The sequence below is a fragment of the Idiotropiscis lumnitzeri genome, chromosome 15, assembly GCF_059441095.1.
Source record: "Idiotropiscis lumnitzeri isolate Australia: NSW breed Sydney's pygmy pipehorse chromosome 15, RoL_Ilum_1.0, whole genome shotgun sequence".
Taxonomy (NCBI): domain Eukaryota; kingdom Metazoa; phylum Chordata; class Actinopteri; order Syngnathiformes; family Syngnathidae; genus Idiotropiscis; species Idiotropiscis lumnitzeri.
In genome coordinates, this window is record NC_142405.1 from 4128898 (window position 1) to 4141531 (window position 12634).

At 46.1% G+C, this 12634-nt stretch overlaps 2 protein-coding genes across 2 annotated transcripts; both read right to left on the minus strand.

Annotated features, from left to right (window-relative positions):
• Positions 1-547: 547 nt before the first annotated feature.
• On the minus strand, positions 548-4637 carry cbx2 (chromobox homolog 2 (Drosophila Pc class)). The gene is made up of 5 exons (XM_088317215.1): positions 4542-4637; positions 4390-4433; positions 2370-2435; positions 2237-2306; positions 548-2172 (listed from the first exon to the last, which is right to left on the minus strand). The coding sequence occupies exons 1-5, from the start codon at positions 4611-4613 to the stop codon at positions 991-993; spliced, it is 1434 nt and encodes a 477-aa protein (XP_088173341.1). The 5' UTR covers positions 4614-4637; the 3' UTR covers positions 548-990.
• Positions 4638-5227: 590 nt separating this feature from the next.
• On the minus strand, positions 5228-8843 carry LOC148322330 (ectonucleotide pyrophosphatase/phosphodiesterase family member 7-like). The gene is made up of 6 exons (XM_088317467.1): positions 8606-8843; positions 8344-8489; positions 6998-7627; positions 5757-5994; positions 5417-5540; positions 5228-5327 (listed from the first exon to the last, which is right to left on the minus strand). Exons 1-6 carry the CDS (start codon positions 8841-8843, stop codon positions 5276-5278), a joined length of 1428 nt encoding a protein of 475 aa, XP_088173593.1. The 3' UTR covers positions 5228-5275.
• Between the last annotated feature and the right edge of the window lie 3791 nt (positions 8844-12634).

Here is a 12634-nt window from a genome sequence, read left to right on the forward strand (position 1 = left end):
GGTTCCACGGCGAGGCATGTACGTCAACTATCGATTGAGAGCAACGAAAAACGCAACGATGAGTGGCTCTACTACGACTTGCGCGCAAAACTGGAGCCAATTCACAAAAGGACGACAGTGCATCCAGAAAGTATTCACAGCGCTTGCCTTCATCCGCGGCTTTTCCCAGACAAACTCTAAACGACGGAGTTATGGTTGACCAAGATCAAAGAGAAGTTTGATGGATTTAGTAAGGGAAGACATGAGGGAAGCTGGCGTCCGAGAGGAGGATGCAGAAGATGGAAAAGGATGATGAGGTCACCAGTTTTGCCATGAGATCAACTACGATCTTGTTTTTTTTTTTGTTGTTGTTTTTTTTTTGGTAATGTCGGCTGAAATCTTTTGATGTTGGACCCTGTACGTGTCGAGTGAAATATTTCCCACTTTCCAGTGGTCTTAAATGCAGCAAGAGATTTGCACCGTTGATCCTCGAATTTGGATCCAGATTAAAACGTGCTTACAGTATCAGAGGTTTTGGCAAAATTGTTTTTTTTTCTTTTATTTTAAACGTATGTTTGGCTATAAACTTTTGAGATTAGACCCTGTAAACTCAGAAAGATATTTCCAATTCCCCGGTGCTCTCAAACGCAGCAGGAGATTCACCCGCTAACTTCAGGTTGCTATTCTAGTTTTATTCTTTGATTTTTGTCCCGTCTGGTGAAATCCAACAATGTTTTTTTGTATTTTGCCTTTGTCTGGAAGATTTTGAGGTGGGACCCTGTAAGCTCCGAGTGCGAAATTTCCAAATGGTTTAAAATGTAGCAAGAGATTCGCCTGCCAACTATCTGTGGTTGTCCTGGTGGGCTTTCTATACTCTTGGTCCCTAATTTTTTAATTGGACTACGGTGGATTCGGGTTAAAATGCATTTAAGGTATCGTAGTATCAAACAAACAAAAAAATAAATTACAACAATCATGATGCAAAGGTCAGGTGAAGTTCTTGAGGTCCAGTCAGTAGTTCCGGATGCTGAAGAAGCCGACGCTGGTGGGCGACTCCTTCACCGTGACGGTGACCAGGTTGGCGGTGACGTCCGTGACAAACACATGTTCTATCAGACTGCGGGTGGGCTTCCAGTCTTGGTTGTGGATCACCGCCAAGCGCTCCTGACCGGCATCTGACGAGTCCTGGTCCGAGTCAGAGCTGCTCTCATCCTCGCCCGTGCTCATCTTGCCGTCTTTGCAAGCTGCTCTTTCCAGGTGGTTGTCGGATTTATGGACCTCGCTTTTCTCCAGTTTCCCCCTGTAGGTCTGGATCTCCGTCAAGTCTTTACCTGTGGCGGACTTCCGGGTTCCTCCGGGGGAAGCGGGACTCTGGGGCGTTTTGTATTCCTGGTTTTGGTTGCTTTTACGGGCAGTATGTGTAGTGTTTCTCAAAGCAGAACCAGGGCCGGAACCGGGTGATTTGTTGCCCTGAGTTACTTTATTGTGGAGGTTGAGAGGCTGACTAGTCATGATGTTCTTTGCCGCTTGGGCCGCCATGGCTTTCGCGTTGGTTATTCTCTGGAGCACATGAGCTTTTTGGACACTGGGGGAGTTCGTGGTACGTTGGGGGGATCCTGGGATGTGATGTTTGGTTGCGTTGGAGGTGAAAGCCTCCGCCCCTCTTGGTTTGAACGCATCCAGTCTGGGGGTGGGCGTCTTCCCTTCGGTGACATTCCTGCCTGGGCTGGATTTCATCAGCGGGACGGGGGATGGTGGCATTGACCTGCCGGATCCCGCTGAGCTCAAGGAATTTCTGGACGTTCCCACGTGGGTTGGGGTATTGCGGTTGGGACATCCCGCAGAACCCCGGTGGAAGCCCATGAAGGCGAAGCTGGCCAGGTGAACCGGCTTCTTGATAGCACCCGGAAGATCGGAATCCTTCTTGAGGCTTTTCCGAAGGCCTTTGCTCTGAGATTTGCGACCGCGCTTTTTGGGCGGCTCATGCTTGGCCACCACAATCTGAGCTTTCTTCTGGGGGACGGGGTTGGGGTGGAGGTCTCGCATTCGGACGCCGGGGCTCGCTTGCTGCTCCTCGTCGTCGTCTTCAGAGGAGGACGATGACGAGGAGGAACATGAAGACGAAGAATCGGAGGAGGAGGATGAGGTTCCGGAGGAAGAGCTGTTGGACTTTACGGCTTCTGGAACATTTTCCTAAGGGAAAGCCGGAAAATGGTCAAATGTGTCCCAATGACAAAGCTGTTCAATTTGAACGTACAGGAATTTTACGTGGTCGTCCTCTTGGCCTTTTACCGCGGTTCTGTATCAGGAACTCCTTCTCTTGTTCCCTGCGATACAAGGAATTCAATGTCAAACTATCGGGCCAGTCCGTTACGTCTCCAGACACTCACTTCTTGTTGAAGGCCGCCAGAAGTCTGGGATCAAGAATGTTCTCTTGGGGCTCCCAGCTGTTGTGTCTGCAACAAACAAAGAGCAGGAACATCAAAATAAACACTTCCTCATGTCGCATCCCAACAGCTGAAGGTGTGATGTCACAGAAATGTGTCATTGTGTTCGTAAATAGTAAACTGATTCAAACTCCCCCCATTAAAATTCTGGTAGGACTGGAAAAATAAATAATTTTTATTTATTTTTTAATCTTTAGAATAAATAACTTTGTGAAAGCATCCCAGCGTCCTGTTTTAGAACAAATCTGTCAAACTGTTGTTATTTTCTGTCAAAACACAAGACTAGCCCCTTTTACACCGCCTACTAACGCCGGAATTTTCCGCCATTTCCCGTGTTGTTGTGCGTGAAAGGCTCCAATGTGGAACCGGGGGATGGGCTGAAGTTAGCTTGTGAGATTCTCGGGTCAATCTCAACACCCCCTATCACCCACTGGTACCTTAAACGCAGCACAGTGAGCAGAGAAAAACTTGGCTTAGAAGGCTCGTGTAAAAGGGGGCTAAAGTGTGCTCCCCCCCCCAACTTTAAGAAAAAAAAATGAGTAGGGAGTTTGCGTTTCTTTTTTTTTTTTTTAAGCAAGTGATCCTTTTGAAAAACGGAATCCTCAGTACACTGAGTTGTTGACACGTGTTATTTGAGATGCCACAAAATGAATGTGGCACAAAAACAAGTTTAACATGTGGTCCAAGCCTGTTGAAGAAAGAGAAAAAGACCCTGCAGACCAGCAGTCTGCCTACCCCCTACCCATTACACTCACACGCACACAAGCACGTGCACACACACAAACACACGCACCCCCTCACACACGCATGCACGCACACGCGCGCACACACAAAGGACGTGTGGGACTAACAGAAGGCAGGCAACAGTGTGCACCCATGGAGGATAATAGTCAACCCAAAAAAGGCGGAGAGGGACGAAAATGACCAAAATGACCATTTTAAAAAAAAAAAAGAAAATAATCCAGCTGTAGAAAACAGATTTTTACTTGCTAATTTAATTGTATAAAGTGAAATAATGCAATTGGGGAAAATGCATTCATGTTTTAAATAAAAAAAAAAAGCATATTTAAAAAGAATAAACTGAAGTCATATTTCTCAGCATGTGTTATTGAAGTAGAATAAAACCAGAACCTTGATTATAGGCAAATATTTTTTATAAACATGGACTATATATATATATATATATATATATATAAATATATATAAAACACCCTGAAAAAATGCTGTTAGTTTCCCATAATAGTAAAAAAAAGTGGAAAATACAGTGTAAAAGTGTAATAACAGGCTAATATAAAAAATAGTAAAGTGGAGCAAAACAAGTAACTTGATTGGAGCAATTTTGACATCAAAAACATTTTATTCGAATAAACTTTAAATTTAATTTGCATTTGCAATTATGGCTACTGGGGGAAAATAGTAACTTTATTTTTTTGTTCAAGCAGAAGTTAATTTCATCATAAATGAAAGTACTTGTTTTACTCCACTTTTAACATTTTTATTTTAAATTCAATTACTATTACAACTAAGAAATCCAACTTTTTTAGTGAGCTGAATTTAGCTTTTATTCATCATGTTTGTATTTTCATCTCGTCAAAGTTTATTACACTTTACATTACAACTGCCGCCTGATCAACCTGATGAATTAAATATAAACAAGGGCTTGAGTTCGTAAAAACAACACTAAAATAGAAGAAAAAACTCAAATTGACGCTTTAGCATACATTAAAATAAAGCAGTTAAAAGTGGAATGAAACAAGAAGCTTGATTAAAGGCAAACCTGATGAATGAAACGCGAACAAAAGACGTTTAATCGCTAAAAAGAACGCCCAGCACCAGAACCAAATGTTCCGATTACACGAAACTGATTTAAAAGGGGAAAAAAATGACAAATTGTTAAATGTGACTTGTTATGGGTGCGTGCGTGCGCGTGTCATGTTCATTGTTTGTGGTCTTCCTGGCTTACTTGGACGACCACCCTCTCCACTTGACCAGAAACTCCAACTTTCCCTGCAAACAAAGAAGCGCCAAAAGATTGTGAGCACGTCCCGAGTGAAGCCCCCTAAAAAAGCAATACAAGACGATCACGATCGCGCAGCTTTTTGTGCCTTTCCAAACCTTTCGCAGTCTTTTGTTGAGGATGCATTCGGCGTCGAAAACCTGCTCGCCGACGGCGCTCAGCTCCTCCATGGTGGACCCGCACGATCACAATAACAACACTAGTAAAAGCAACACTGCCAGCACAGGAAACCACTTCCACAATAAAACGCTCACACCGCAGGAAACAGCTACGCCGCACTTCACAATAAAATACACTCGACGATGCGCATGTTACATTAGACTACGTTTGACATAATAAATTAATTACAAACGAACTATACAGATCATATTACTGCGTTATATATCCATCCATCCATTTTCTGTAACGCTTCTCCTCACTAGGGTCGCGGGGGGGTGTTGGAGCCTTCCCCAGCTATCTTCGGGCAGTAGGCTGGGGACACCCTGAACTGGTTGCCAGCCAATTGCCAACCTGCCATGCATGTTTTTGGAATGTGGGAACCCCTACTTGGAATCTCCACTCCTAATATAACACTCCTAAAACCTAATTTCCAATTTCTCGCTCTGTTATTTATTTTGAAAATCTCAACCGGAAGCACCGTAGTGTTTCTTCAACTTGTTGCTAGCAGATGGCGCGAGAGGCGGGCGGCGCGCGACCGGAGGCAGCCGCCAGCCAGCGAGAGTGGAGCAACTCGTTGAACAAAAAGTCGTTGCACACATTTTCACTTTATTTTATTTACTCACTCATTCGTTCCGCACACAAACACACTCACACACATTAGTGTCATTTTTACTCAAAATGAAGTTTGCTGAGTCGTTTCGGCATAATTTGGGGGAGGTGCTGATCTGAAATCAAAACGCCCAAAATTAATTAATTCATTATATGCGACTTAAAAGAAAAAGCTAAAAGGAGCACTTGAACATTTCCTTCCTACCTTCCGTGTCGTTTGACGCTGACCAATTTTCGCGCCACTATCGCGACAAAAACGACGAGAAGAAATCCGGCCGTCGCAGCCAAGCCGACGAAAGCGTTCGAAACCAAGTTTACACGCTGGCGTCCTTCAGAACAACAACAAAGAAAAGATAACACACAAAAAGATAATATAAAGACAAGCGTCATTAAATGCAGAAATGATCAATTTAGTCTTGATCATTTTGAAATGAATGTCGAACGTTTTGCATTAGCAAGCAGTGAAACCTTAACGGTTTAAAACTGTAAACCAGGCCCGAAAGCGTCATTGCCGGCGCGTAGCGATGACGGCGCGGGCCTCTGACCGTCGTCCTGAGCGGCGCTGGTGAGCAGCATCTCCCTGGTGACGTCCAGTCGGCCGTCGTTGACCTCGGGTTGGATGCCGAGAATATGGCACATGAGCGGGTAGACGTGGACTGTCTCGAAGGGGCCCACCTTCAGGCCCTTGCGGAACGCCGGCCCCACCGCCCTGAAGAAGGCCTTCATGTCCATCTCCTCGTTGTCGAATCCGTGTTCGCCCTTGTTGAACTGCACGGGGAAGTACTGAACGCCCAAATGCACAACAGAAACAGACACGTGTGAAATTACACCAATAAAGCAAAACACAACAAATGAGTATCCTGTCCGTATGCCAAACCGCGACACCCTGGGACAATATTTTTGTAGTACTTGCCGGTACACAGCAGAGGGAGCTATTGGATAAGTAAGAAAAAGTTCAGACTAACGCTCACAATTTCAAACCATAACAAACCCTTAGTCTGGCTTGAAACCCTACCTAGAACCCCAGACATTCATTATAAACCCTCATTTTAAACTCTAAACCTTAGTTGAGACCTTAACACAGACTTTGAATCAATACCCTTGATTTGAAGCCCTAAATTTTATTTAAACTCTTTGAAATCTTAACTTGTACTTTATATCCTTTACCCTTACTTGAAACCCTACTTTGAAACACCAAACCCTAACCCAGCCTTAAAACCCTAATTTGGATTTCTAAACCCTATCACAAGCTTGAACCCCTACTTTGAAGCTCTCACCCAGCCTTGAAGCACAAACCCCGACTTGAAACCATTTTTTCAAACCTTTTAACCCTTGTTTGGAAACCTAACTTGTCTTGAAACCTTAATTTGAAACCCTAACACTTGATTGAACTTTCAAATCTCAAAGCTAAACTTGAAACCCTTTTGGCTCTAAAATCCTACTTAAAAACCCTAACTGTGGCATGAAACCTTAATCTTTGTTTGGACCCCAACCCTACTTTGCCCTCTTGGTGAGTGCAATCCGTCGATTGGAGATTGTCTGAAGTTGCAGTTGAAACCGTCGTTCAGGTTTGCCTTTTATCATAGTTGATCGTTTTTCATCTTATGTGAAGTTTCTCGCTATCTGTAGTCAGGACATTGAAGTACATCTGTGAAGTATCTTCTCCTTTTGTTATCAGTGATGACAGTTGAAGTGATTATTCTGTTTTGTTGATGCTCATCTCGTAAAGGTTGGACTGTACCTTATATGCCAGCACGGGCGGGGTTTACCGTATATCGCTACACACCCCGTTGATGACGTAACCCGCGTCGGCCAGCAGAATGATGGGCAAGATGCGGTCATTGTTGGCAAAGTGAAGGCGTTCGGGCATCTCCTCCTTCTTGTAGACATGGAGGTGCGGGTGCGCCCCTTTCAGGGCCTGGTACACCTTCTCCAATTTACCCGGCTTGGGCAACAGCATCCCCGAAGGTCCGAAGTCCACAAGGTGGAACGACAGATCCCGGAAGGAGAACCCTGGGATCTTGGAAAGCGTGATTTCCTCGACCAGTCCGTTGCGGTACACGGTGGTCATGCCGTGGTCGGAGGTGATGATGACGTTCAAGACGTCACTCAGTCCGTGGTTCTCCGCCGACTGTCGGATGTAGCCCACGGTCCGGTCCACCTGCCGGACCATATCCCGTCGTTGAGGAGAGTCCGGCCCGTAGCGGTGCCCCGTGCCGTCCGGCTCACCGAAGTATAGCGACACAAAGTCCAGATCTTGGTCGCGGAACCAGCCCATCACCTTGTCGGCGTTCTCGCGCCAAGCCGTCTCGTTCTTGTAGTTGTAGAGGAGCGGTTCTACCTCACGCACCATCGCCGTCTGGCCTTGGTAGCTGGATGCTGTGCCGGGGAAGTGAAGAGAACCCGACTTCAGGCCCTGCCAGAGCACGGAAACGAGGTTTGGACACTATTAATAATAATAGTAACATGTATATTTTTAAATATGCATATTGTGCAAATGACCAAGCTACTTGTCGACATTTCGACTAAAATATTTCCCTGCACTTGAGGCTGCTGGTTTGCTGCAACCCGAACCCGAACCAACCCCGTGTTGATTTCAGCGACGTGTCCGTGTTGTTAGGGGCAAAGTGGGATTAATCCACTTCAACATGTCATCGTCATACACAGCAGTGAAGTGACATGTGGACTCGTCGAAGAGTCGACTAGTCTGTTCGGCCTGAAGTGGCAAAAGTCCTTTGGACTTGAATAGAAGTACAGAAAATTGTGGGAAATAAAAGACCCTGGTAAAAGTATAATTGTTTCAACGGCTTTACTAGACGACTCTTGATTTTTTAATTTTTCAATGTATTCATGCTTTTTGCACAGTTCACTCACCAGGAACTCAATATCAAAATTTACAGCTCATGTCGAAGTCCGAGTCGGGTTGAGACCATAATTGGCGATTTAGGCTTACTGAAGTCAGGTCACATCACCAGCGTAGCACAAAAGCCACTTTAGTCAGTTCACCATCCAAAAGCCTGGATGGTCACCCATCTAAATCCACAGCAGAATTTTTCCAGCTGTGCTCCGGCATCCGCCAGATTGCCGCTGACTCTCTGGTCCTGCCAAAACAATTTTTCGGATGAGACGGACCTGTTTCTGCGCCGTGATCCAGATGGGCAGCGTGCCGTTGTCCCACCACTCGTTGACAAACTGCGTCTGGTAGTACGGTTTCTTCTCCGTGCTGCTGGTGTTGAACCACATGTTGTGGATCACACCGTGGTTCTCGATGTAGCGACCTGTCCGCCAGAAACGCGCCCAGATGCATTCATTTATCCAAACAAAATACATCTCTATCTCTGTTCTTGTTTTGTTTTCTTGCTTCAAAATTGAATAGCGGAGAAAGCCGTCTTACCGGTGAGCAGCGTGAAATGCGTGGGGCTGGTGATGGTGAGGTACGGCGGCGTCACGTAGTCGGCCTTCACGCCGTCGCGGGCCATGCGATCCAGGTTTGGTGTGTCCACGTCTCGGTCGTAATCCCAGCGGAAGCCGTCGAAGGACACCAGCAGGACTTTCTGCCGGTGGGGGGCGGCGGGGGCCGGCAGGCTCCACGAGGCCCCCCACAGGAGGCACACGGCGGCCATCCACAGCATGCTCCAAAAAGTTTGCGCTCTTGCCAGTTGAGCCGAGCTTTGCAAAGTGTCAGACGTTCCGTTTGTGGACAAAGTTTGTCACTTTATCTTATCGACGTTGCTGAAGTTTATGACCGTCCCGGGAGTTCCGATCAGTCCTCGCAGGTTTACGGTGAAGGTTGTTAATCTCCACTGACATGCGCCGTGTTTATCTCGCGGCGTGCGTTTGGCTTGAAACCTTATTTTGAAATCCTCCCCCCCCTGTCTTGAGACCCGACTTTAAAACGCCAGCTTTGAAACAATAACCCTGTCTTGAAACCTTACTTTGAAACTTTGGCCGGAACGTCTATTTGAAAACATATTCCATGTTTGAAACCCTTAACGCCTTGGAACTCTTACCTGTCTTGAAGCCCTACTTTGATGTCTTTCACCTTGAGTGGCCAAACGGGATTTTTCTCGCTTCCCCGATGGGCCAGCGGGGGCTCCCGGGCAATGCCAGAGCCTAATATCGAAATTAATTTCTCTCCATCTCGTGTGTACCTTGTCCCGCGGTTCTTGTTAAAAGATCATTTGCCAGGATCGGGCGATGGGAATGTGAGATAAAAAAAAAAAAAAAAAATGTAAAAAAAAAAAAAAAAAAAGTAAACACGTTGAGTTCGGGACATGATCCATCATCTCATGGCGATGTGATGTTATGAGCTGTTGAAAAAGTGTCTTTTTATTGTGTGCGTCCTTGGCTGCGGTTCAAGGGAATTGTCTAATCTTTATGGAGATAAGGGCAAACATTCATCAGCTTTCATTTGCCTCATTCATATTCATCCCCGCGCACTCATATGAACGCTCGCTTCCCAACTCGCCTCGGACGCACACACTCAGCGAGACTCCCCCCCCTTTTTTTTTTTTTTCTTCTCGAGGGTGGACTGCTGACTCTCACATCTCCGCCATGAGAACTTCAAGTACTCAACTTGAGTGGCCGGGGTAAACTTTAACTGACCTCACTGAAGCCACCCGCCTGGAGTTTGCCTCTAGCGCCCCCTGCTGACTGTTTGCGAACATAGCAGTGAGCGCGATAGCTCCAAATAGCCCCACGGGAAGAAACTCACTCACTTGTGCCTCCTGGAATTGTAGAAGTAAAAAAATAATGATAATAAAAAAAGCCAGAAAAACCAGTTTCACTGATTGACATGAAATTTGGTGTACTTGTCTCTCGTGACAAGATGCACAAAAAAAAAGTCACAGGATCGCTGTCATATATTGAACAGGGAGTCATGCATTTTGGTATCCATTTTCGGCAAATTCATTCCAGAGGGCACACTGGAATTCTTAAAAAAAAAAAAAAAAAAATTGCCATGTTGCCGTTTTCAGTCACAGACTTGAAATTTGGTCCACTTCCCTATTGCGATCGATCGCACCAAAAATCGAACAGGAAGCCACCCATTTTAGGACGAAGCAGACATTTTTTGAGAGTTACCCCAACAGTGACCTCAAATGAGTCTTAGAGATCAGTTTTACTGATCAACGCCAAATTTTGTGGTCCATAACACCAGAACCCACAAAAAAAGTCTCCAGAACTCACGGCTGAAATTGAACAGCATTTTGTTCATTTTGGTTTGAAATCAGACATTTTGGGAATTTCCACCCCTTAACGATTTTTGCTCTTGTCTTGTCTTGTGCACCCTGGAACCACACCGACGTAGACCGATGTTGTCGTTCTTTAGCTCCACACGGGTAATCTTCGAAAAGGTTTGCCACTCCCTCATGAGAGCGTTTTAATGAGTCAAACGGAACTATTAATAGTGACTTGTAGTCGAGCAGAGCACTGCGCGTTGCACGACTTTCCTGGAATAATCCGTGTTGGCGAGCGAGCGTGGAGGCGCAGCGGAGGTTGAGGGCGTGAGTAAGCGCCGCGAGCGCTGTCGAGGAGGCCCCGCTTGGGGAGCGTGGGCCCTTCAGCCACGGGAGTCACCTTTTTTTTGTCTCTCAGGTCGTTTCGCTTTCCCCCTCCTTGCCGTGGGGCTCCGGTAATTGATTTCTTGAATTTGCTTGGAGAGAAGCTGTTGTCAGGGCGGCGTTTTTCTTTTTTTTTTTTTTTTTCCAGGCCACTTTTAATTAAACGCTGGGTCTTTAGGTGTGATATGAAATTCGTTTGGCTCCTCTGATCTTCTACTCCTCTGACAATTCATTAACATTTCCCTTTTTGCTGTCTTCTTTTTTTTTTTTTTTTGTGCGCTCTCCACAAAGCTTCGTAAAAGGGCTCGGCGCTGACATTTCACTTCCTGTGCCGTACTCGGATGTGTTGAAGAGTGTTTAAAGCGCAGACGAAGCGCACAGACTGCCTCACTTTGGATAATAGCTCGCCTGTGGAGCTCCCGTCAGCGGCACAAAGACAAACGATGACACTTTGTGAGCTTCTTCGCTTGTGCCGCTCGCCTCTCATTTGGTCATTTGATGGCCGTATCGATACAAACTATGGTCCGGGACAAGCCCCGCCCCCTCAAACGAACCTCCACTCAATTCAAGCGTCGTTGAGGGTTTTTAATTGAGGTGAGGCGTTTATTTCTTCACGTTGCTCAAAACATACGCATCGAAGAAAGTCTCCGACGAGCAATATTTTAATCTAGTCCCCAAGGGACAAAAAAAAAGGCGTTTCTTGAGGTGGGGTGTTTATTTGCTTCAATAGATGACGCTCGGAAAGAACGTGAGAGCCCCGCTGTGAATGTTTTCTCCCGGGAATGCGCTCGCTTTCGATCCGAGCCTCAGTTTCAGTATTTGCCGTGTGCGTCATCTGCTTGAAGAAATAAATGCCTCACCTCAATCAACAAACTCTTTTATTGTCCCTTTGGGATGCACTTCGTAAAAATAATCGTTCCTTGGCTCGGATGTCAGTCTGCTCCACGGCATGGTTGCTCACCTTGAACGAAACGGCTCACCTCAATAAACACTTTTTAGTCTTTGTCGGATCAAATAGGAACATTTGGAGACTTTCCTTCAGTCTGCACGTTTCATGGCATGATCCTTATATCTCTCTAAACCCCACCCCCAAAAAACCCCACCTGCACTCAGCACCTTATCCCAATAAAACAATTTCTGATGCTCCTTTTTTTGGAGCATGTGCTGATGTGCCGCGCATGTGATGTTGTGGAAGCTTAGATGTTGACTCGTCGTAATAATAGCAGGCCATCAGACACGTGGCCCTAATAATATCCTCCCGCCTCCTCGTGGTGCTGACTCACTCTCCTCCTCCTACTCCTCCTCCTCGTGCTCCTCTCTTGGAGTTCTTTCTCTTTTCTGCCACATCAACATCATCCACCGTCCATTGCTTTGTGCCATCTCCTCCTCCTTTCTCCTCCTGAATCCCATCACGGTGCCCCGCTTACCTCCTTTGTCCTGACTCCATCAGCTTCCTCCTATTTTCGCCTCCTCTATTCTCCTCTTGCTATCTTTTGCTTCCTAGTGCCTCCTTGTCCGTTCTCCTGTTCCTTTCTAACGGCACCCTCCTGCCTCCTACTTTCTCCCCCAACCTCCTCTTGTCTGCTCCTACTCCTTTGGCTCCTACCTCCTCTCTTCCCTCCTCCTGCCTACGTCCTCCTCCTATCCTCTCCTGTCTCCTACTAACTTCTCTTGTATCCTCCTATCTCCTTCTCCTGCTTTCTCCTCATATGTTACATCATGCAGCTCCTCCCCCTTTCCTCTATCCTCCTATTTTATTTCCCTGTTTTCTCCTCCTGCTTTTCCAGCCTCCTCCTAATTTATTCTCCCCACTCTTTACTCTCATGTGTACTTTTGCATACTCCTCCCGCCTCCTTCTATGT

Excerpts from the sequence above, each read along its gene's own strand:
- cbx2 (XM_088317215.1), bottom strand. The coding sequence starts at position 4,613 with ATGGAGGAGCTGAGCGCCGTCGGCGAGCAGGTTTTCGACGCCGAATGC. Across the intron at positions 2,436-4,389 it reads TGGAGAGGGTGGTCGTCCAA|ACACAACAGCTGGGAGCCCC; the intron begins GTAAGCCAGGAA and ends TGTTTGTTGCAG. Across the intron at positions 2,173-2,236 it reads GACGACCACGTAAAATTCCT|GAAAATGTTCCAGAAGCCGT; the intron begins GTACGTTCAAAT and ends GCTTTCCCTTAG.
- LOC148322330 (XM_088317467.1), bottom strand. The coding sequence starts at position 8,843 with ATGCTGTGGATGGCCGCCGTGTGCCTCCTGTGGGGGGCCTCGTGGAGC. Across the intron at positions 8,490-8,605 it reads GCATTTCACGCTGCTCACCG|GTCGCTACATCGAGAACCAC; the intron begins GTAAGACGGCTT and ends TCTGGCGGACAG. Across the intron at positions 7,628-8,343 it reads GGATCACGGCGCAGAAACAG|GGCCTGAAGTCGGGTTCTCT; the intron begins GTCCGTCTCATC and ends GTGCTCTGGCAG.